Below are 24,635 nucleotides of genomic sequence, written 5' to 3'. Positions count from 1 at the left end.
ATATATATATATATATATATATATATACACAGGGCATCCGGAAAGTATTCACAGCACTTCACTTTTTCCACATTATGTTATGTTACAGCCTTATTCCAAAATTTATTAAATTCATTACTTTCCTCAAAATTCTACAAACAATACTCCATAATGACAACATAAAAGAAGTTTGTTTGTTTGCAAATTTATTAAAAATGAAAAAATCACATGTACATAAGTATTCATAGCCTTTGCCATGACACTCAAAATTGAGCTCAAGTGCATCCTGTTTCAACGGATCATCCTTGAGATGTTTCTACTACTTGATTGGAGTCCACCTGTGGTAAATTCAGTTGATTGGACATGATTTGGAAAGGCACACACCGGTCTGTATCAGGTCCCACAGTTAACAGTGCATGTCAGAGCACAAACCAAACCATGAAATCCAAGGAATTGTCTGTAGACCTCCAAGACAGGATTGTATCGAGGCACAGATCTGGGGAAGGGTACAGAAAAGTTTCTGTAGCATTGAAGGTCCAAATGAGCACAGTGGGTTACATCATCCATAAATGGAAGAAGTTTGAAACCACCAGGACTCTTCCTAGAGCTGGCCGCCCGGCCAAACTGAGCGATCGGGGGAGAAGAGCCTTAGTCAGGGAGGTGACCAAGAACCCGATGGTCACTCTGACAGACCTCCAGCGTTTCTCTGTGGAGAGAGGAGAACCTTCCAGAAGAACAACCATCTCTGCAGCACTCCACCAATCAGGCCTATATAGTAGAGTGGCCAGACTGAAGCCACTCCTCAGTAAAAGGCACATGACAGCCTGCCTGGAGTGTGCCAAAAGGCACCTGAAAGACTCTCAGATCATGAGAAACAAAACTCTCTGGTCTGATGAAACAAATGTTGAACTCTTTAGCCTGAATGGCAAGCGTCATGTCTGGAAACCAGGAACTGTTCATCACCTGGTCAATACCATGCTTACAGTGAAGTATGGCGGTGGCAGCATCATGCTGTGGGGATGTTTTTCAGCGGCAGGAACTGGGAGACTAGTCAGGATCGAGAGAAAGATGAATGCAGCAACGTACAGAGACATCCTTGATGAAAACCTGCTCCAGAGCACTCTGGAGCTCATACTGGGGCGAAGGTTCATCTTCCAACAGGACAACGACCCTAAGCACACAGCCAAGATAGCAAAGGAGTGGCTACGGGACAACTCTGTGAATGTCCATGACTGCCCCAGCCAGAGCCCAGACCTAAACCCGATTGAACATCTCTGGAGAGATCTGATAATGACTGTATACCGACGCTCCCCATCAAACCTGATGGAGCTTGAGAGGTCCTGCAAAGAAGAATGGGAGAAACTATCCAAAACTAGGTGTGCCAAGTTTGTAGCATCATACACAAAAAGACTTGAGGCTGTAATTGGTGCCAAAGGTGCTTCAACAAAGTATTGAGCAAAGGCTGTGAATACTTATGTACATGTGATTTTATTCGTTTTTGATTTTTAATAAATTTGCAAAGATTTCAAACAAACTTCTTTCCCGTTATCATTGTGGGGTATTGTTTGTAGTATTTTGAGGAAAATAATGAATTTAATAAATTTTGGAATAAGGCTGTAACATAACATAATGTTATGTGGAAGCGCTGTGAATACTTTCCGAATGCACTGTGTGTGTGTGTGTGTGTGTGTGTGTGTGTATATATATATATATATATATATATATATTAGGTGATTTCCCTGAAAAGTGTAAACACCGTGGCTTTTATCAAACAATGGCTCTGTTTGAGCATCCTAACTAGCCCGACAGAGAAATATTGAGTTCGCCGAAGGACTAGCATATTATCACTTGGAACATCATTCTTATTATTTCTGTAGAATATAGATCAGGGTACAACCTGCAAATATTAGGGCCTAATGTTTTACATTTTAAAAAGGCTAGGAAAAGTCATGGAAATTATTTAAATCCTAAAAAGTCATGGACATTTGTAATTATGCTTCTTCTAAAATATTTCATTGGATAAAATTAAATATGGAAGGTAATTGGACAAAAAGTGTGGGAACCGTGATACAAATGGCAGAAATAGTTGGAGTAGGATGGTAGTATGCCTTTCCGAACATACAGTAGCTATAAATACATTTTTCTATTTAATTTGGTGACGTGAAGACATAACATTCTTTTCCTTTAATAAGATAATGTTGCTACTTTGTCCTTTGTAACCGAATAACTGTTTTATAAAATGGAATGGTTACACAATATCTCAGTGTTTGTCATGTCACCCATGTTCCCTACAGATTCTGAGAGCAGTCCATGTAGAAATCATCAGGTTGAGAGAGACTCAAGCTCTCTCAGCAGCCCAGGTTGGCCTAGTAAGGAATCAGTCTCCCAGGAGGAGGCCTCTCCGCGGCTGAGGCGAGGGCGAAGAAGGACCGATGAAGCATTGCTCCGAGACTGGAGCTTCGCTACTCCACCTACTCCTCCCCCTCTCGGTACCCCCTCTACACCACCTCCCACCCCACCACCCCCTGTACCAATCCGCCGACCGCGCGGTAGGCCTCGGATCAATCCTCTTCCTGAAGAGGTGGATGCAGACAAGGACAGGCCCAGTGAGGGTGGAAACACCTCTTCAATAAAGAAGAGGAAACGCTGCAAGAATCGTAAATATCAGAATGGGGAATACATCACAGAGAAGGATAAGGTGGCAGATGGAGAGGAGGAGAAGCTGGGCGTGGAAGATGGTGATGCCACTAGTAAGTAAAGATGTCTGAGGCTTGGTGAACATTTTGCTGAGATCATCATTCCATAATTTCTTTGCTTTGTCTTGATACTTAGTCTACAGCTTAGGGTAGCATAATTGATCTTTTTTTTTGTATCTAAATTTCCCTTTGAGGACCAATATCTATCTATGTAGGCCCGTCCTTTTTATTTAGCAAGTGATTTTTATCCAAAGCAGTTTGCAGTGTACTTTTTACAATTAGGCATGTGCAAAACTACATATCATCAAAATCACATGACCAAGATCAGGCACCTTTCTAAGGGGGCATTTAAATAAGACGCATTCTTGAGTTAAAAAAAAAAACAGCTAGATCGATTTTATTTTTTAAAGTGAAAAACATTTTCATTAGAACAATTCAATTACAATTCTTGAAGATGGCTCCAAGTCACTGGCCAGCTGTAAAATATTTTTTTATTAAATGACTACAAAAAAATTCAGTGAACTATGGACAATGAAGTATCACACCTGTGAACAGCACCCTTAATTTTCATCTGCATCCAGCCACGTATTATGAATGTGATTGACTATAGCAGCAGTGCATTAAAGGTGATCAATTAAAAATACAACTTTTCCTTGGGTTTTACCATGTAAACTGTCTAATAGCTTAAGCAGGGTCACACTAATTAACACCACCACTAAAAATATAAAAAACTTAAAAACAAATCTTACAAAAAATCAAGATAAACTAGTGAACCTTACCAATCGCCTAGTCGATTGCTAGATGACGACTCTGGAGCTATCTATCCATCTGTTAATACATCCATTCATGCTGTTTTAGGAATGATGTAATAAGAAGGTTTGGCTTGAAATAATAATTAAGAAGTCTGTGTATGCTGTTGCAGATGAGAAGATGGGCGTGTACCCTTGCCTCAGTGCCACGCTGACCAGTGGCGTGCCCACCCCTGACATCAGCCCTAGGCGGAAACTGTTCACACGCTCAGGCTTGGCACTACCTCAGGAGAGTCCTCCTGCCCCACTGCTTAAAGACAAACCCTCTGGGAAGAGGAAGTTTAAAAGTAAACACTTAAGTGATGCAGATGATCAGAAAAAGGTTAGCCAAAAAAGATTTATGTGCCAATGACATGGCTTGAAATGCCCTGTTTTCTATTTTCTATTGAAAACAAAAAGTTTGGGCAGGATGCATTGAAAGAAATTGTCCCTTTTATTTTTAAATAGATAAGTGTATTTTTGACTTCACAGCCATGAGCTATGATTTGCCACTTGCTAGTCGATGGCAGGTGATATTAGGTGGAGGGGAATTCTCATTGTAGAGAGCATTTTATTGGACACAAATCTGTGTAGTGAAAAATGAGTAATTTACAGATAGTCTGTATACAGTGGCAAGAAAAAGTATGTGAACCCTTTACAATTACTTGCCTTTATGTATAAATTTGTCTTAAAATGTGGTTTGATCTTCATATAAATTAAACTAATGATCAAACACACATCTGTTTTAATTAATAACACACAATATATTGTGTAGTTCTTGTAGTTATTAAATACATAATTCAAACATTCACAGTATAGGTTGGGAAATGTAAATTAAGATTAATTATGTCAACAAATGCTAATTAGAGTCAGGAGTTGGCAAACCTGGCATCCAATTAATGAAATGAGATTGGAGGTGTGGGTTAGAACTACTTTGACTTATAAATAGCATTCAAACAATTTAAATTTGCTATTCAAAAGAAGCATTTTCAGACATGGACCATGCCTCGCAAAAAAGAGATCTCAGAAGACCTATGATCAAGAATTGTTGCTTTGCATAAAGCTGGATAGGGTTCCAAAGTTATCTCGAAGAGCTTAGATATTCACCTGTCCAAAGTTAGATACATTGTCTATAAATTGAGATGATTTAATACTGTGGCTACTCTCCCTAGAAATTGAGCCAATATGACCCAAAGGGCACAATGCAGAATGCTCAATGATTTAAAAAATAACCCAAAGTGACAGCTAAAGACCTGAAGGAATCATTGGAACTGGTAACATCTCTGTTCATGAGTCTACTATACAGAAAACATGAAACGGGTATGGTGTCCATGGCAGAACACCACGAACGAAGCCGCTACTTTCCAACAAAAACATTGCTGCACACCTGAAGTTTGCCAAAGACCTCCTTGAAATTCCATAATGCTGCTGGGAAAACATTTTGTGGACTGATGAAATTTAGGTTGAATTGTTTGGGAAGAACACACAGCAGCACTACTTATGGTGTATAAAGAGCACTGCATATCAACATGAAAACATCATTCCAACTGTGAAGCTCAGGTGAAGTTGGGTGATGCAGTAGGACAATGACCCTAAAAATTGAAGTAAATCGACTACATAAAATAAAATAAAAAATCCACTTTTTGCAGTGGTCCAGTCAGAACCTAGACCTTAACCCACTATAGATGCTGTGGAATTACTTTCAGAGAGCCATTCACACCAGACATCCTAAGAATATGGCTGAGTTGAAGCAGTTCTATAAGGAAGAATGGTCCAAAATCCTTCTGAATGTTGTGCAGGTCTAATCCACAGCTACCAGAAATGCTTGGTTGAGGTTTTCATTGCCAAAGGAGGATCGACCTGTTATGAAATCCAATGGTTCAGTTACTTTTTCCACAGCACTGTGAATGTTTAACAGGATGTGTTCAGCTCGTTGTTAGCTTAATCACATTGTTTATTTATACTTGTGACGTTTGATAAAGATGAGATCACATTATATGACAAATTAATGCAGAAAACCAGCTAATTCCAAAGGGTTCACATAATTTTTCTTGCCACTGTATTTTAAATGTGTATATTTAAAGGCTGATTTGGTCAACTTTTAGTAGTACATCAACATATAGATGGCTTAAAAGGTTTAGAGAATGACAAAAAGCCTCAGAAGTCCACTTTTGATTTCTTGGGGTTTAATGGCAAAATTGTGTTTGTAAGGAACAGGTAAAGACGTTTGCTCTCATTTTTCCCCCCAGTTAGTCTTACGCTGCCCCCTTGTGGCATTTTGAGTTACTACATAGCACTTTCTTACAACAGCTGTTTCAATTAGACAGGGTCACGGAACAGTTGCTGTCCTCTCAATGTCACATCCCTCGTGCATGACACTCTTTTTGTCTTTATTTCAGCTCAAGACTAAGAGAAATAGCTTGGGAAAACACACAGGGACCCTCATACCAGATGAGGATGGTCCCGTTGCCAAGAAAACCCCAATACCAAACGCTTCTCCCAAGCAGTCAAGCTTCCCACTGTCTGGTAAAAAAGGAACGTCCGTGAAATCAAGAATCCTTGAATCTACACCAAGCCGGCCAGTGCCTCCAGAAGTCCGTCGACTGATCGTGAATAAGAATGCAGGAGAGACGCTGTTACAGAGAGCTGCTAGATTAGGTTACCAGGTAGTGCATTCTCATCTCTTTTGTTTGTAGACAATGTCAGTCATGCTGATATTGTAATGTTAATACTTTAAGATATGATTGTTTATATTATATGCAATTATTGTTGGAAGGTTACATTTTGTTAATTTTGATTGACCCTTCGCTAAGCTCCACCCCCTGTGGTAACTGTTGCTTGTTCTAACAAGCTTTACAGAACATCCTATACAAATTAATTGGACATAGCTGAGCGATGCAGTTTTCAGTAAAACGTGCTTATAAAGTGGTAAAAATTTTAAATGTGATATTCTTACATGGACTAGAATGATGTGTGCTTTGCAAAGGATTTTTATCTGCTATTTTTCTTTGAAGTATCAATAGTAGCAGTATTGTTTATTAAGCGTAACAACTAAGTAAACACTTATCACAGTCAACTCAAAAGAGAGAAGTCTTATTTGATAGCGTATACAACTAGTAATGATAGTGAACAGAACTGTTAACATCTCTTACTCGTAGCCCAAAATACTCCTGGATTTCATTTCAAGTTGAGCTCAGCATTTGTTGCATAATGTTGATTACTACAAAAATTGATTTTGACTTGTGGTTTGGTTACAGTGAGGCCCTTACAATGGAAGTGAATGTGGCCAATCTGTAAACATTAAAATACTCACTATATATAAAAGTATAGCCATGAGATGTAAACAGTATGTGTGTTAACATGATTTTAGTGTGTTAAAATCGCTTACTAACCTTATATTTGTGAAGTTAAATCCAGTTTTACAATGTCGTTGCCATGATAACGTAACGCCATAAACCTTAAAACAAGGCGGTGCTTTGCTGCTGTTTTAAGACATTTGAGCGGATGAGCATTTACATTACAAGCCCAATGTAGTCAAATGTCATGTAAATGTGTTTTTGAAATGGACAATTCTCAAAATGTTTTGGACCCTGTTGACACCTCCCTTTTGCATCGTCCCATTTCAAATGGATTGCTCAAAATGAATTTCAATTCCAGGTGTATACAGAGCCTGTGGCACTGTTAACTTTTTACTATAATAGTGGCATGGTTGCCTCTATTATGACATGAATCAATATTTTAATGAATTCATGCACATTTGTTTTTACCTTGCAGCAGTTTTACTGATGTTATACAGGTTCATTTGAAAATGAGAGCTAACACAATGTGTCACTCACTATTCTAACATATTTGTGGATGATTTTGTAAAAATTCAGTTTAAAACTATCCAAACACACTGGACTTTCATAGATTTACATTTGAAAATAGCAACAACGTGTCTGATAATATGACGAACAGCAACAGTTTCTACCACACAACTGGTCAGTAACATTTTTAAGGAGGCACTTAGAAAAGGATCAATTGTCATTGTATATTGACCGTAAGCAATCATTCTATACTCTGCCGATTTTGGTATGTATGATATTGGCTGTTTGGTTGATTGCTTACTAATGTTGAATTTTTTAGGATGTAGTTTTATATTGCTTGGAAAAGGATGTGCGAGAGGTGAACCGCCGTGACAACGCAGGTTACACGGCACTGCACGAGGCCTGTTCACGTGGCTGGACTCACATCGTAGAGGTGCTGCTAAAACATGGTGCAGATGTTAACTGCAGCGCACAAGACGGAACACGGTAAGCAATGATCTTAAAGTGAGGACGTAATTAAAGGCACACACTTATATCAGAGTAAGAAAGTAATTATTTGAAATATTCATTATTAGCTAGTTAAACATATACTGTCATGAACTTTGGGCTGTTGTATAATGACACAATTTTGTGCTGGGTAGCTAATGGGCACATTAGATTTGGAAGAGGTGTTTTTAGGAAAGTATTATCAGACTGTACAAAAAATATTATATACATCCACCCACCCACCCATATCAGACTTTTCTTCCTCTTACCATTGTGCCCTCTTCATCATTGCAGCCATTAGCATTAACAAAGATATGCTCTTAGCAGGTCATACACAAATTATATCTGGATAATTCTGTTTTAAAGTCATGTTTCAAACGTTTGCAGCCCTATTCATGATGCAGTTGCAGCCGATAATTTAGCAGCTGTCTGGATGCTGTTAAATCATGGGGCAGATCCCACGCTTGCAACCTACTCTGGTCAGACTGCAGTTAAACTCGCCCAAAGTCCCGGAATGAAAACTTTCCTCAAAGGTAAAGGGGATTCATTTTGACAATCTGAACTTAAAATTATTACAGACAGCTTTACTAAACCTGTTTACCGCAATAAACTGCATTCACTAAATATTGTTTTATTGTGAATGTTATTAAGCATTCTTAATAAAAATAATATTTATTAAATATGTTTGCCCTTTTAACACTCTTCATCATTAACTCTTCATCTTGACTTGGCTTCATCCACATACTGAAAGATTTTCTCCTAAATCTTCACATTTATTCTCCTGAGGTGATCTCTGTGAGATGCACAGCTGTGTATTTAATATATTTATTGCATTGAAACTGTATTTGTGTTTGTTTTAATGCAGAGTTCTTCACTGATTTAGAGGGACGAACTGACCAAGATAGTCTACAGTGGGATTTCTACAGTAGTTCTGTGTTCGGTAAGAACGCGTAGCAGTATTGCATATTGTATTATATACATGTTTATTGAAATATTATTTAAATTAAAATGTTATTAAATTCACAGACAGGCCCTGACAACATTACACTTTCAGAAAATTACAGAGATATATTAGAGTCCCCACAAATGCAAGGATGGAGTTGACAAAATATAAATGAGGAAAATAAGGATGGAGTTAAAGGAAATATATTAAATGGAGAGATCAAAATGAAGAAACTAAAATTTGACACAGATGGGAACTGCTTAAAGAAGTAATTATATAATATTAAATGATGACGATTCTTTCTGTTTGACTTTTCTGTTGGACAGAAATGTAATTAGCAATGATTCTGTCCCAAAAAGGCAAAACACAAAATAGAGTTCTGAATGAAACAGGTCTCTTATGATCTGTCCGGTCACAGATGATTTTGTCTCGTTTGCTGAAATTCAGAGTAACCATTGTGTGAAAATGCAGTAACTACAAAATCCACATCAAAATAATTCAAGCCATTTTTCTCAGTTTCAGTGTTAGGTAATGAGGACGGCTTTTCTAGGGTAGCAAAGGGTATTGATATTTTTACCAGTAAAACTATGTGCGTTAGTAATTTAGGGAATACAGGAATTTGGATGGATGGATGAATAGAAGGAAAGAAATGCCATGCACCAAAGGTTATTTTCATGGCAAGGAGTAGTTTATAGTGCAATGACAAACAATAAACAACAAACTATCACATCACTGTAAAAAAATGTATATGAAGAAGATGTAAGACACGAGGAGACAGGCAGCATCTCTCATCGACACCGAAATATCAACAGGGGAAACGAAAGCACACATCCTGCAAAACTCTGTATTCGATGAATCATGATCACGTGTGGTACTATCAGCTAATATTGGCTGCGGAATCAGTGGGACCTGGCACAACAGAGTGCAGCGCAGGATGATGTGTTGGCGGGAGAAAGAAATGACTTGTGGGACTCCCGCAAAATATAAATATCTAAATAACAAAATAGATGGTCCTCAAATGTATTTAATGTATTTAAGGTACAGAGTGTTATTTGTCTATTACTAAACTATTTACAGGCATTTACATATGTTGGCTAATTCATACAAATTCTTCCTTGTGCATGTTAATGCTTAATTAAAGAAATGTACAAACAAAACTTTGAAACCAACCAAAGGTCAATCAGATATTTGGCAGTGTTAGAGTGATAACAAAATGTGTTTGTTTTTTTTCTCTCTCTCTTTCCAGTTTTTTGGTTTGTTTTTTTCCCTGGGTGGGAATTGTTAAAAAAACAAAAAAAAAAAAGCCTGGTACTGGAGCAGGAAAGAATCTTAGGGGACCGGGACTGAAAAATTTGTGCAGGCCACTACCTGCAGGCTTTTGCGGGTGGGAGCGGGACAAAACGTGACAGTTTAAAAATGTTATGTTTTTTTGCGGGAGTGGGACAGAATCTCACAGGAGCGGGTCTGAAAATCCATCCCATGCAGACTTTATCTACACTTTATAATTCAGGTCCAGTACTTCACGAACACCCACAGTGTGATTTTGGGTAGCAGATGTGGAGGGAGATATTTGATAAGAGGGAGCATGTGATACATTAACAGCAGCCACATGGTCACTGCACACCAGGCTTCCATATGGGCATTAAAAACCTATGCATTGCTCAAAAATATCTCTTATTACCATTCTAGCTCACGTGATTCTCTGGATTGCAGCAGCCGCTCCTTGAGTGTGCCGTTGGTTTCGGCCTATGACAAAAATACATTTGTTTTGTGATTGGTCTTGTGATTGGTCGGGCAGTCTACAGCCCACCATATTGCTTTTAACCAATGCACAAATTGGAAAAATATATATTTTTATTTAAATTAAAACCATGTTTCCAAAATGTTTGATTGGGTGGGCTTAGCCCACCCCTGCCCATGCTTACATCCGGCCCCAAACACAGAAGTATCAGAAACTTTCCTCTAAATTGCTCAATGAATGTGGTATAATATCAAGTCAGGACAAGCTTCCCCTAATTTGAGCTGAAAGTGATCCAAGTATTTAGTGACATAGTTGTCCACTAGAGGGTAGCATTTGCACCATAAACACAGAGTTCTTTTGACTGGAGGTTGCCTGTTTTATTGGTTTATGCAGGAACATGTTTTGGAAACAAATATCGAAAATCAACATTCATGCTGATAATGGCCGATATATATATATATACTTTTTTATTTTTCAAACAGTTGGGTGTTTCTCAAATTGTAATCAAAATGATTTGCATTCAAACATGAATTGTACCTCTGGTCACATGACGCATTGCCCAAATCACCTTTAACAGACTCAGAACAAGCGCAGTTCTTTGGTTCAAACCTGTACTTGAGCAAGTTTTCACACCAATCAGTTTAGTCAAAGTCTTTTGCACACGAAACGTGAATTTTCAACATGATTTCTCGCAGCGAGCTACATTTTGAATCGAAACAATGGATTGCTAATGAGTCATTCTCACCTGGAGTGAACATTAGTGCCCAATCATGCGGCGACAAAGCGAAGCTTTTTTACGGTGAGTGTGTCAAATATTTTATGCCCTGACCAACAATATATAAGCTTCAGATAACGTGTCATCTGTAATGCACATCTCCAGCATAAAGGCACCTTAAGACATAACATCGCCTAATGGTTTTATTCATACTCTGCAACAGTTTCAGTTGAATTGTGCCTTTTGATTGAAATCAGATGACAGACAACAGGCCTGCATTTCACACTGCATTTTTACAACACAATTTTGTCCATGCTTTAGTATTTGTACCATGCTTTTAATATAGATTTATTTTTTTTAAATAATAAAAGAAATCAGTATGTAACAAAAATGTTTCATTTAACATTTTCCAAACAAAGCCTTCAAAATTGTATGGACAGAAATGCACTTAAATAGCACCAATTCAAGTAACATTAAACATTTCCCAGTGTAAGTGGGATGTTGACTAACCGAAAAACGTAACCTATAGGATGCGTATTCATTGCAGTGGGCATTAAATCTCTCTCATTCTTCACAATATTAATCGTGTCTATCCACTTTGCTACAGCAATCGTGAAGCTGCATTCATATGATTCACGCTGCTTTGAACTCCACATAAAAAGCGCTAAAGAGAACATTTTGTTTTGCTCTGCGCTAGCACTGCCTACGTAATGGTCCTTTATCCGCATTGTATGGTATTGTAAGTGCAACATGATGCCAGGAAAATACTGATATTTAACTGATACTTAACTCCAGAGGGTCATGTGAATTCTGTTTATCACAAGTCCCATCTGGGTTTATTTGGTATAAAAAAAAAAAATACAGTTTCTCCATCCCTTCATCATTGACATACAATTGCTGTTGTTTGTGGTGTACAACAGTGTAAAGTCCCCTGACACTTCACAAAGGTTTCGCCCTATTCCAACCAGTGTTCAGAACTCACATGAAAAATAAAATAAATATGAATAAATGTCAGAATCTAATGTCAAATTGGCGAATGCGTTAATCCTCTTTTTACACCTTAAACAAATTCAATTAAATTAAACGCACGCATTACCGCATTAGTTTGAACAGTTCTACTTGTAATTAATGCAATTTGAAAAAAAATATCGATTGACAGCCCTAGTTTTAAGTCACTTTCCAAACTTTTTTTTTACAGAAACAGAGCAGGAATCTTGCTGGGACTTTCTATTGTCTCAGCCTGAGGATGATGTTGGGGAGCAGGTGAAAGAGAGAGATGCTGATACAGACTGTCTTCTGTTTGAGTTCTCCTCTGAGCCCCTCCTACTCTGCTACCATGTTCAAGTATCATTATCGCAGGGGTGAGTGACATTGGCAATGCATTTAAACTGCTATGCTGACAAGCAGTATTTATTCTAATACTATACTGTCTGCATTATTTACTCCTAACTAAACAATCAAGATAAACTTTACTTTCATACATAAACTCTGTGTTTCCCCCCAACAGTTTTTGCAACTGGTTCTTGCTAACAGATGTGCTGAAGCGGCTAAAGATGTCAGCACGGATTTTCCGGGCTCGGTACCCTCAGTTTGAAGTGGCCACCATCACCCAAGCAGAGCTTTGGAAACAGGTCTCTGTCAGTCAGATGTGCACAGCCCCTGACAAACTCCAGCCAGTTGAGGAAGATGACGGAGAGGAGACAGTGGAGCTGGTGCGCTGCATGCCAGAGTTACAGGGACTGCTAGGATCCTCCATACAGATCCTCAGAGAAAATGAGGATGAGATATCAGGGGTCACCTCTAGCCCTTGCAGTCGATAGCGCCTCCTGCTCTGTATCGGTTTGCAGGCCCCAAACAATCCTTCTGCACTCCCTCTGGTCTCTACGGCCATTAGATCTAAATGGGGAGCAGTGAGGTGCTGTCCACAGTCGTGGTCTCACAATGAAGGTCCTTGCCGTTGCAACTGATTGCCTGTTACCAGTACCAGCACTTTGTATAGTCAGTGTCAGCCAGAAAGGTCCTATTTTCTCAAAGACATTCTTATCATAGGCCACGTTCCCCCTCAGTATTGAAAGGGGCCCTAGGGAGCGACTTTGCCATGCCCTTACCCCAGGGAGAAAGGCTGGGGATGGACTCCGCTGGGAATAAACTTTCAGGTTCCTATCTGTGGGTATTTTTCAATATTCAATAATTCAGTTTTTTTTTCGTTTTTGTTTTTTTTAATAAACAAATGTATAAGTAAATATATGTATATCTTGGCATCAGGGTGAACGCATATGGGTGTAATTTATCAAGTTTTTATGTTTGTAATTGATGGTATGTGAGTCTAATAGGAGTGGTAATCCAAGCCTGTTTTATCTTGATAAACTAAATGTTTGTAGCTAAGAGGCTTATGTCTAGCTAACAGCAACAGGAATGCCTTTGGGCCAGATGGTTCCTGTGTACACCTTCCAGAGTATCGTGGCCCTGAGAAGCCCCCTAACCTACAGCATATGTTCCTCCGTACCTCAGCAGCACAACTCTCACAATGAAGCTCTGCCTAGATCATAACACCTTTCCTAGCTACACTCACTATTATGTTTCATTTGCATTGTAGCAGGCACAGGATTGTTCCCTTCCATTCCTGTGACACCCAATGATTGTTTAATTTTTGCTGTGAAGATAAGCAGGTTGATCATTAGTCATAAATTATTTTATCAACAATTGTTTTAAGATATCAAAAGGTTATCTGCCTTCTGAACTGATATCAACCTTAAAAATGAAGTGGTAAACAGAAAACAAGCTTTTTCTTTTTCTTTTTTCTAGAGCCATTTTTTTAGATTCTGTCTTTAACTTATTTCGAGTGTTTATTGACAAGGACTCTACTCTGATTTCCCGTTCTCATCTTTTCCTGGTGTACTGGATTCCGACGTGCTTTGTTGCATATGGTGTGTTTTATTTACACTGATGATTGTTTGTGCTTAATTTAATAGTCATTAATATATTTGACCTTTTTTGTGTGGTTATCAGACAAATTGCTTTGTATGGTTGGTGCTTTATTTTAAAATGTACAATGAATGATCCCTTTATTCTGAGGTTGTTTTGTTTTCCCAAACTGCAAACAGTATTTTAACAGGCTAAAGTACAGTTTTAATGTACTGGTGCTAAGTTAGATTTTGTGTTGACAATCAATGAAGTTTTGTTTGAACTGAAACCAATAAATTATATTTAATGAAGAGACAGAAATGTAAAGATAGAGTTTAGTTTCACTACTTATGGAAATACAGCAAGACATGAAGAAAGTTCTTGGTTTTGAAGGCATATGGCTTCAGTGAACTCTGTTCAAGGAGGAAAGCTGTTTAATTGGTTCTTTTTTGGAAGAAATCAACCAGAATAAAGCATGATTGTCAAGTCTTGCTTGTGAGCTTCACATTGATTGTAGCATTGGATATTGGTTTTAAAGAGAATGTTACAGCAATCATTAATTAATACAATAAGCTTTGAGATTTTAGTTTATAAAACGGAGAGTTCTAGTTTTGGATGCTGATTGGTCACTCTTCACCGAGCGTTTATTTGTATCACTCCACAGCATCTTGATGCATAGCAGCGTTCTTATTACTGTCTATTATCAGGGATATATCCTCCATAGCTGAAGGATTGCATTTTACATTTACAGAAAAATGTGCGTCCTTAATATTTTTATGCGGTGACCGTTTTATAAAAGCAATATGGCTATACGCAATACGGCTGAATGTGTTGCAGGCCTCCGCTTTGCATATTTTATATTTATTTACATTATAGCACGGCCTCTCATACCTTATTGCTTATTAATACAATTCTGGTACCATCAATACAATCAAAGATGCCGATGTCCAATCATTTATTAAGAGATGTCCCGTTACCATTTTTTGGAGAACGAGTATGAGTACCGATTCTTCCTTCTCTGAATCCCATATCAACAGTTTAATTAAATATTTTCCTCAAAATGGTGTCTAAATAAATAAATGTATTAAAAATGTAATCAAATGAAAATAGAACAATCTTTTTTTTTTTTAACATAATATTGTATTATTTTTATCAAATGAACAGCACAATGCAAAAAATGGTAAATGGTCTGCACTTATATAGCACCTTTTTAACCTTATCGGTATTCAAAGTGCTTTACACTGTTGACTCATTCACCCATTCACACACACATTCATACACCAATGGCGGCAGAGCTGCCATGCAAGGTGCTAGCCTGCCATTGGGAGCAACTTGGGGTTCAGTGTCTTGCCCAAGGACACTTCGGCATGTGGAGTCATGTGGGCCAGGATTCTAACCACCAACCCTGCGATTAGTGGCCAACCCAGTCTACCACCTGAGCCACAGCCACCGGAAAAAAGAGATGTGCGATATTGCTTAAATGTAATAAAATTACTATTGATTTATTATTAGTATTAGTAGTATTACAGTGAATATTATATAACTATACAGTAGTGATAAACTTATTTCTGTTGTACTTTTTTCCATTTAAATGTCATTTTTTATTTTGGGGGAAGCTTTTATTTTGAAGCACTTTCCGTCTTTTTAATGGTAGCTTCTTACCTCTGGATAAGCAGGTCGCCTACATGACCCAATGTGATTATTAAACAGGCAAACATTTTGCTATTTAATTAAATAAATATGTGGTCTGTATGTGAATTAGCACTCTGCTCGCTGTCATCTGCTACAAACAGAGTGCATTGCTCATGATGGTGTTTTCCGTGTATGAGACAAGGAGCTCTTAGAGGTATAAGCAGCGTTGAAGTTTGCGGCACATGCAAACTAAATTACATATTTATCTCAGTACGTCGCAGCCTTTGCAGTTTAATGATCACACTAGGACAACGTGATTTTATTTTGTCTGCTGAATGTTTATGGAATGACATTCCTACATCAGATGGTATCGGTTTTGGTATCGGAGCATTTCTACGTGTACAAGTATAGCAGAAGTATTGGGAAACCCCTAAATGTATTAATAATAAAATTCACAATAAACAAGTAATTTGACATATGAATTATAAGTTTGCGTGTAAAGTTGTTCCAACTGAACATTCTGAAATTCGTAAACTAGGCTACCGAGTATGTTGCCTGACACCCATATGAGGTCTATAGTAATATGATAAATGTGGCTGAGAAACAGATCAATATTTAAATTGTTACTATATATCTTCACTTTCACATTCTGACAGAGAAAGTGGAGATTTATTGTAAAAAGTGATTGGATGAGTTGTATGGATTACTTTTATGCTGCCTTTATGTGTTTTTTGGAGCTTCAAAGTTCTGGTCAACATTCACTTGCATTCTGTCATTCACAGAACTGAACTATTCTACTAAAAATCTTTGTGTTCAGCAGAAGAAAGAAAGTCATACACATCTGGGATGGCATGAGCGTGAGTAAATGATGAGGGAATTTTCCATTTTGGATGAACAATATCTTTAAGTAAATACATTTTTAGTTTAGGTTGCTTCACTTTTTAAGAATACAAGATGACAAACTTATAGCCACTGATATTGCTGTTTTCTTCAACATAACAAATATTAAAATGGATTTGTAGGATGGATAGTTCCGACTTCATATATAATGAATCTTTCTGATGAGTCGGGTTCAAAGATATTATAAAATAAAGCGTTAAGCCACGAGAGGCAGTGCGTTGCAGTGATGTTATCGTGGAGGTGTTCTGATTTTCATTTTTTTGTGAACTGTCCCTTTAATATGAACAGGTACTGTCTCTGCATCATTTGCCCTGCGTTTGGAGAAATGTATTGTCCACAAGGAGGCACTAGATATTAACATTAACTGAGGATTTAATTTAAGTGCAACTTTTTAACGTTAAGGAGGATATTTTGTATAATTTTATCCATATAAGCTGAACTATATCAGTGAAAAAGATAAACACCTACATAGGTCTACTGTCCAATTGGCTCTCAAAGGTTTAGACTGCTGATGACAGCTGACAGCAGTAAATGTTCATTTAAAGAGTTGAGATAGTTGAGAAACTAGTAATGCACTTTAGTACTCATTAAGGAAAGAAATAGGACAGGAATTTGAAATGAGAGCTGTCTGTGTATAGACAAGGCCTCAGGAGATTGTGTTATACCAAGGAACTACTGCAACTTTTATGGTCAGCTAACAATAAAAGAGCACTTTAAAATTTGGCTACCATGCTTTTATACCCAACATTTAACAGCTGTCTTTTAAGTGAGCTGAGTAAGTCAGAATAAATCAATATATGATTCTTGATCTCAGACAATAACACAGTCATGCTATTTATGTTTCTCCCATGTACATCTCAAAATATCAGTTATTTAGTTAGTTTAGAAATTCTTCGTCTTCTCTCTTATATGCCCACACCTTTATAATGCACAGGTTAATCTATTGCTAGAATTAATATGGGTATCAGTGTAGCAAGCATTTGCCTGGCTCAGTAGTCTCAATAGTTTGCTGTTGGTTGGTTGGTTGGTTTGGTTGCCTGGTGCTGAAATGAACCAGTGGGATGGAAGAGAATGCTGAGTGGCTGTAGACATTTATATGCAAAAGAGTGAACAGAAATCACAGCACGATACAGCAATGAGGTGAGATTTAGACTCACGTGAAAGATAAGTTAAGGTTGCCCCCAAGGACAGTCTGAAACCAAAGCCCACTGCAACTAAATGAAGACATGCTTCAATTAACCCTTTGACTGTAGCTCTGTATCAGCGCCTCATTTAAAAAGAAAACAATACACAGACAACAGTCAGACAAAGATTGCTATAGAAGCCTTAAAGGGATAGTTCACCCAAATAATTAAATTCTCTCATCATTTACTCTCCCTCATGCCATCCCAGATGTCATGACTTTCTTTGTTCTGCTCAACACAAACTCTGTTGGTCCTGTAATGCAGGTGAATGGTGGCCAGAAATCTGAAGGTCCAAAAAGCACATAAATGCAGTATAAGAGTAATCCATATGACTCCAGTGGCCCACATCTGTAATATATGAAGATATGGATTTAGCAAGTGAGATTATTAACATATGGATGTGAGTGAGAAACAGATACATTTTTAAGTCATTTTTTAAATATAAATCTCCACCTTCACTTTTAGATTCACATGTGAAAGTGAAACTGGAGATTTATAGTAAAAAAGGACATAAATATTGATCTGTTTCTCACCCACGACTATCATATCACTTCTGAAGATATGGATTTGACCACTTTAGTCATATGGATTCATTTTATACTGCTTTTATCTGCTAATTGGACCTTCAAAGTTTCGAGATGAGATATTCTTATAAGAAATCCACAAAAAAAAGAAGAAATTCATATGCATCTGGGATGGCATGAGGGTGATATATTAGGAGAGAATTAACATTTTTGGGTGAACTACCCCTTTAATGGCAGCACGAGTCACTTCTGTCAACATATCTTAATATTGCTCTGTAATCTTTAATTTATAGCTACTACGGTACTAGGGTACATTCTACAATCATCCAGGGATTAAAATTTTATTTTTTCAAAAACATGTATTCACAAGAAATGTAATGCAATATCAGATTCATCATATTTATTACCATATAATAAGCAGTGTTGGGAGGGTTACCTTTAAAATGTATTTCACTACAGATTACAGAATACATGCTGTAAAATGTAATTTGCAACGTATTTCATTAGATTACTCAAGGTCAGTAATGTATTCTCAATACTTTGGATTACTTCTTCAGCACTGGTAGATTTTTTCCCTTGTTTTGACTTTAAAAACTCTGCCAGTACAGTAAAACAATATACACATTAAAAATAAATGATCTGAAACCTAAATATCTTGTGCAGTGTTGTTTCTTAAACAAGATAAAACAAACTGATCTTGAATCAATTTTATATATTTTTAGATATTTTTACAGAAAAGCGATAAAATAATTCTCATCAAGAATAATATTTTTGTCCAAATATCAAAGGTCTTACTATTTTGCCTGGAAAGAGGTGCATGTAAAATGGCTAGAAATAGCATTTTAGCTTAGCGTAAAGCTACATTTTGACATAAAAATGTACACAAGGTTTATTTCTGTTTCTTGTGCTGCAAACGTTCTTCAATGTACTTCTCTGTCTGCTCTGAAAGTGTTTCACAGATGTTCAGATGCACTTTGGATCACGTCATTTATATGAATACATGTTTATCATATGAAAGGACTAAATATTAAATGAAACAAATGACAATAAAATGCAAAGTAATCTCTTCAGTAATCAAAATAATTTTTGAATGTAACTGTATTCTGATTACCAATGATTTAAATTGTAACTGTAGCGGAATACAATTTGTATTTTAAATATGTAATCCTGTTATATGTATTCTGTTACTCCCCAACCCTGATACTAAGCATTCCAAACCTCGGCATGTTAAAATGTAATTGGTTAAATAAATCAATTTATTGATTCTCTTGGTGGAAATTAAACAAAAGTACCAGTCATGGCTTTTTCTCTTACACAGAGACAAACCTGATTGCATAATATATGGACTCATGTGGACTCTGGTTTCAGAGCCACTCCTTCACCAAGCCCATGAGATCTGCCATCTACAATTGGCTGGCTCTATTGAAGCTAAACAGTGATTGGTCTAAATCTAGGGCATGCCTCAACATGACATACTGACAGTTATGCACAAATGACTCAGGCTGTTACCATGTGGAAGTACTTGCAGTGTTATCAAAATAAAAAAGGGCATTTTACAGTGATTTTAGTTTCACACCAAGCATTTTATTTTTCAAATACAGAATTATTCATAAAAATACAAATAAAAACATGGCATTATCATTATTAGCTAAATGTTTTATTGTGCAAAGAGCATATTCTTTGATTGTAAGACCAGTCTCTTGAAACCACTGACCAAAAGTCTAAAAGTCAGACATTTGATTGCCTTGAAGGTTGACATGGTTAAACAGATTTAAAATGTCATCGCCAGTCTCCGACTTAAAGATCTGCGTGCAAGGGGGTCAACGAGATTTCTTCTTTGTTCAAGCTGAGATTATGTAAGAGTTCTCACACAAAAGGGCGGTCCTGCAAGTTTTGCTTCTCTCAAACACCACAGAGGGATCTTCCCTTTTAGTACTTCCCATTTGAACACCTCTTTTATATAGCACTGAGATGGTTAGACATGCCAGTCAACTTGAGCAGGCACTACTTACATGTTAATTAAGATACCATTCTCCTTGTGAGCCCAGATTCTTTTTTAGAGTGGTTTTTAGCCTTGTTTAAAAAACATTGTACAGAGAGTTATTCAATTATATCAGGGTCTTTCTCATGCATTTTAAAAAACATAAGATTACTTTTTTATTGCATAACTGTTTGTTGTACAGATGATGACTAATTTAACCTTTCCACCCATGCTGAGTAATGACTGATCACTGATCAGTGCCACTAATTCCAAACTTTCAAATTATATCTAGATTGGCTTTCAGGGTGGATAATCTGTTGCTATTCTGGATAGCTCATCTCTGCCAGGAACAAATATTCTTGGATGTTAAGTTAGAATGACTGTTATTCACCCACCACCACATCCAGTATAGTATAATGGGTCCTGGACAGACTACATCATTGATCACATACAGATCACAAAGCTAAATATTTTTCATATTCTAGTACGAGTACACCATAATTTGCAATGACAGACTTTTGTGTTGGGAATTCATGAAGTGCAATGTAATTTATATAAAGTAATAGTTCACCCAAAATTTTGACTTTTACTCGCCCTCATGCTATCCCAGATGTGTATGACTTTCATTCTTCTGCTGAACACAAACAACATTTTTAGACAAATATTTCAGCTCTGTAGGTCCATACAATGCAAGTGAATGGTTACCAAAATTTTGAAGCGCAAAAAGCACATAAATGCAGCATAAAAGTAATCCACATGACTCCAGTGGTTAAATCTATATATTCAGAAGTGATATGATAAGTGTTGGTGAGAAACAGATCAATATTTACATCCTTTTTTTTACTATAATTTTCCTCCCTGCCCAGTAGGTGGCGATATGCATAAAGAATGCTAATCGCCAAAAACAAAAAAAGAAGAGTGTGAAAGTGGAAGTGAAGATTTATATATTAACCATTGATCTGTTTCTCACCCACACCAATCATATCACTTCTGAAAATATGGGATATGAGTCATGTGGATTACTTTTATGCTGCATTTATGTGCTTTTGGAGCTTGAAAATTTTGGTCACCATTCATTTGTATTGCATGGACCTACAGAGCTGAGATTTTCTTCTAAAAATCTTTGCTTTTGTTCAGCAGATGAAAGAAAGTCACACATCTGGGAATGCATGAGGGAGAGAATTTATTTTTAGGTAAACTATTCTTTAAATTATTTTGTGTATTATGGGTTAGTTGGCACTGTGTTAAAACACTAGTTTTAAAAGAAAACGCAGAAATGTTAAGAGTTAAATGTTAATATTTAAGAGATTTTATTTCTAACTAGGACAACAAATGATATTAAGATTATATTAGATTATATTAATATGATTATGATTAATATATGGTTTAGAGTTAAAAAGGTCCATGCCAATGCAGGAGAGTATAACATCTGACAATCTACCCAGCAGCAATGACTCACTCCTGCCCTGCAGATTAGATTAAATCATGTGAAGAAGGCAGCATGACCCTTTTGAGGACAGACCTTTCATTCTGTAAGGATAACAGGACATGAAAAGTTATATATATTTTTTGGCCTTAAATAAAATGTGCAAACATACAAGTAATATATTGTATTTCTCAATAGGCAACATGAAGGAACAACATTACAAGGGGAAAAATCTTAACGGAATGGCGTTAAACTGCTAACAGTGAAGATTTGATTAAGTTAAGATGATATCACATATACAATACTTGATTCAAATGAAATGTAAAAGACAAGGGTTTGTCTAAGCTTGGATCTAAAAGACAACTTTATGAGAATGATAACATTGATAACTGGCTAATTTGTAACATGTTTCACAGTAAATGTGTTACACTCGTCTAACCAGAGAAGCCATATTGAACTGACCAGATAAGGCTATGATAATCCTATAAGTCAGACCTGCACGAGCAGTGCGTGAGTTACTTTACAGGCTGGGCGGAGGGAACCAAGGCAACTGTGAGTGTCAGGTTGTAAATGGTACCAGGCCTACATTGTTATATAACCTCAGCTGCCTCAGCAGCTATAAGTTTTGCACAGGTCACACAGATATATCATATCAAGTCTGCATGCAGTAAGACTGCAGCGAGGCCAGGATAAAATCTTGGCCTAAAAGACATACCCATGTCTAGTGTATTTTCAGATATGCTTATCATGCAGAGTTCCTGCAAAGAGGGTGAACATTTCAAGATAAGATAGCTACTGTATATAAACTCAATTTAAAGTCAACATTTGAACTTTTCAGGGTCACTTAGAACTCAAGTCTTTGCTGAATCTTTGTTGACACACATCTAACTTTCTGGAGACTCCCGTGATAGATGGAGGAAAGGGTTGCACTTCAGCCTTGAACCATGCACACAGAGCTCAATAATATCAGTAGACATAGAGAACTTCACAGCACCAGTCTAAAAGATTCAAGATGTTGGATTAATTAATGCATTCTTATAGTTTTAAGGAAAAATGAATGCTCTTAAATTTAACTTAAACCTTAAGATATGTATTTTGATATATGTTAATAATTTTGCAGATCACAAAGATCAATTTTATATTGTTTATGTTGAAGAACGCCAAAAAATGAAAATTCTGTCACTATTCACTTAGCTTAAAGTCCCTCCAAACTATGACTGGGTATTGATACAGATGACCAATTTGATTCCGATTCACAAGCACTTGATTTGATTCGATATTGATATGGGTACATTTTGATTACATATGAAATTTTCTCAGCTAATGCTCTTAATTATAGTAGAACCTTCTTGGTACAATTCAAAAATATTACATTTACAAATTATATTTTATCATTAGTTTTTATCAAATTGGTCATATTTTAGCTTTTGAATTTCTTTCAAATTCAATATATTTCAACAATTAATGTCTTGAAATCACATTTATTATGTTGCATGTATACAGGGCTGGGAGGGTTACTTTTAAAATGTATTGCACTACAGATTACAAAATATATGCTGTAAAATGTCATTTGCAACGTATTCTGTTAGATTACTCATTTTCAATAATGTAATCTGAATACTTTGGATTACTTCTTCAGCACTGGCAGACTGAATATAAACAAGATAATAACAACAAGTAAAAAAACATCTGCCAGTAATTAAAACAAAATACAGTTACATTAAAAAGACATTTTCTGATATTCTGATAAAATGTAGACAGTATATGATTGACTGTGGATTTTCTAGATAAAAAATGTAATCGTGGTTGAAATAGCATTTTAGCTTAGCATAAAGCTAAATGTTTATGGCAATTTACACAAGGTTAACTATTTCTGCTGCTCCAAATTTACTTCACAATCCCAAATAGTGCACACAACCACATATGTTTCATAAATGACATCATATCCACCTTTTAAACAGTTATCTGCTCGTATGAATGTAACATATTATAAAAAAAGTGTTTCACCACTTTTCAAACCTTCCTCGGATCGCATCATTAATAATGATAAATGTTTTCATGTATTAAATCATGATCACTCACAAGAGATGAGGAATGTAGTCATATCAGTGACCTTATACAAGCTGTTTATGACAATGTATCATTGTTCATGCATAGTATCCAGAGTTTAACTGGTATTAGTAAGATCATGTTAATCACAGGTTAAAAAAAAAAAAAAACAAGATCACCATGGTTAGATGTAATTATTGTATGTAATACATTTTTATAAAATCTATGGAATGAAAAACAATATCCTAAACACATGTAGAAATGTTAAAAACTATTTTTTTGTACTTTTATTGCCCTAATATTCAATATTTCATATTTTTGTAGGCTACTAATATTATATGTAATAACATTTATTACAAATATATATACTATTTCTGGCAAAATACCATAGTTACGACTACAGTTACTGTTACTACAGTAACTGTCAGTTATATTTCTATAAGGGTGCTGATTTGTGGAATGAAAAGCCTGTAATTACTGTTGTGAATGGAACAATGTAGGCCTATTCCTGTTTACCTCGTCAGTGTAGTTTAATATGACAGGCTGTTTAATCTTGTTTCAACTAGCTTCAGCACAGAGCCTTTAAGTGTCTCGAATCAGATGGGTTTATAACAGAGAATTATGTGTCAAATTCAAATTGGTCTCAGGCGACTCGCACTGTGTTAACCTCGGGACAGCACGGCGCATGCGTAGAGCAGGTTCATCAGATTAGTGAGACCGGACCGCTTTTACTCTGTTCTGCCCCGCAAAATGTGCTGCGCAGCTTTAGCGCCATTTCGTCACACTCTTGTAGTATTTGCGGACACTAAAGAAACCATCCAACCGTCCAAACTAAATTATACATGTATGCAGACACTCAAAGGAGTTATCAACCGCTTATT

At 36.6% G+C, this 24,635-nt stretch overlaps 1 protein-coding gene across 2 annotated transcripts in view; it reads left to right on the top strand.

Annotated features, from left to right (window-relative positions):
- The window catches only part of LOC127659391 (BCL-6 corepressor-like protein 1), a 44,686-nt gene extending 30,149 nt beyond the window's left edge, over positions 1-14,537 (top strand). For both annotated transcript variants that reach the window (XM_052149183.1, XM_052149182.1), the window contains exons 5-12: positions 2,274-2,729; positions 3,598-3,806; positions 5,863-6,129; positions 7,589-7,755; positions 8,143-8,288; positions 8,621-8,695; positions 12,353-12,515; positions 12,662-14,537. In XM_052149183.1, the coding sequence (XP_052005143.1) occupies positions 2,274-2,729; positions 3,598-3,806; positions 5,863-6,129; positions 7,589-7,755; positions 8,143-8,288; positions 8,621-8,695; positions 12,353-12,515; positions 12,662-12,974 (1,796 nt within the window). In that variant the 3' untranslated portion in view covers positions 12,975-14,537. The remainder of the gene's footprint in view (positions 1-2,273; positions 2,730-3,597; positions 3,807-5,862; positions 6,130-7,588; positions 7,756-8,142; positions 8,289-8,620; positions 8,696-12,352; positions 12,516-12,661) is intronic.
- The last annotated feature ends 10,098 nt before the right edge of the window (positions 14,538-24,635 follow it).

This window comes from Xyrauchen texanus, chromosome 19 (assembly GCF_025860055.1).
Source record: "Xyrauchen texanus isolate HMW12.3.18 chromosome 19, RBS_HiC_50CHRs, whole genome shotgun sequence".
In the NCBI taxonomy this organism is placed as follows: Eukaryota; Metazoa; Chordata; class Actinopteri; order Cypriniformes; family Catostomidae; genus Xyrauchen; species Xyrauchen texanus.
The sequence above is the reverse complement of the archived record's forward strand: the minus strand, read 5'-3'. Positions and strand labels throughout refer to the sequence as shown.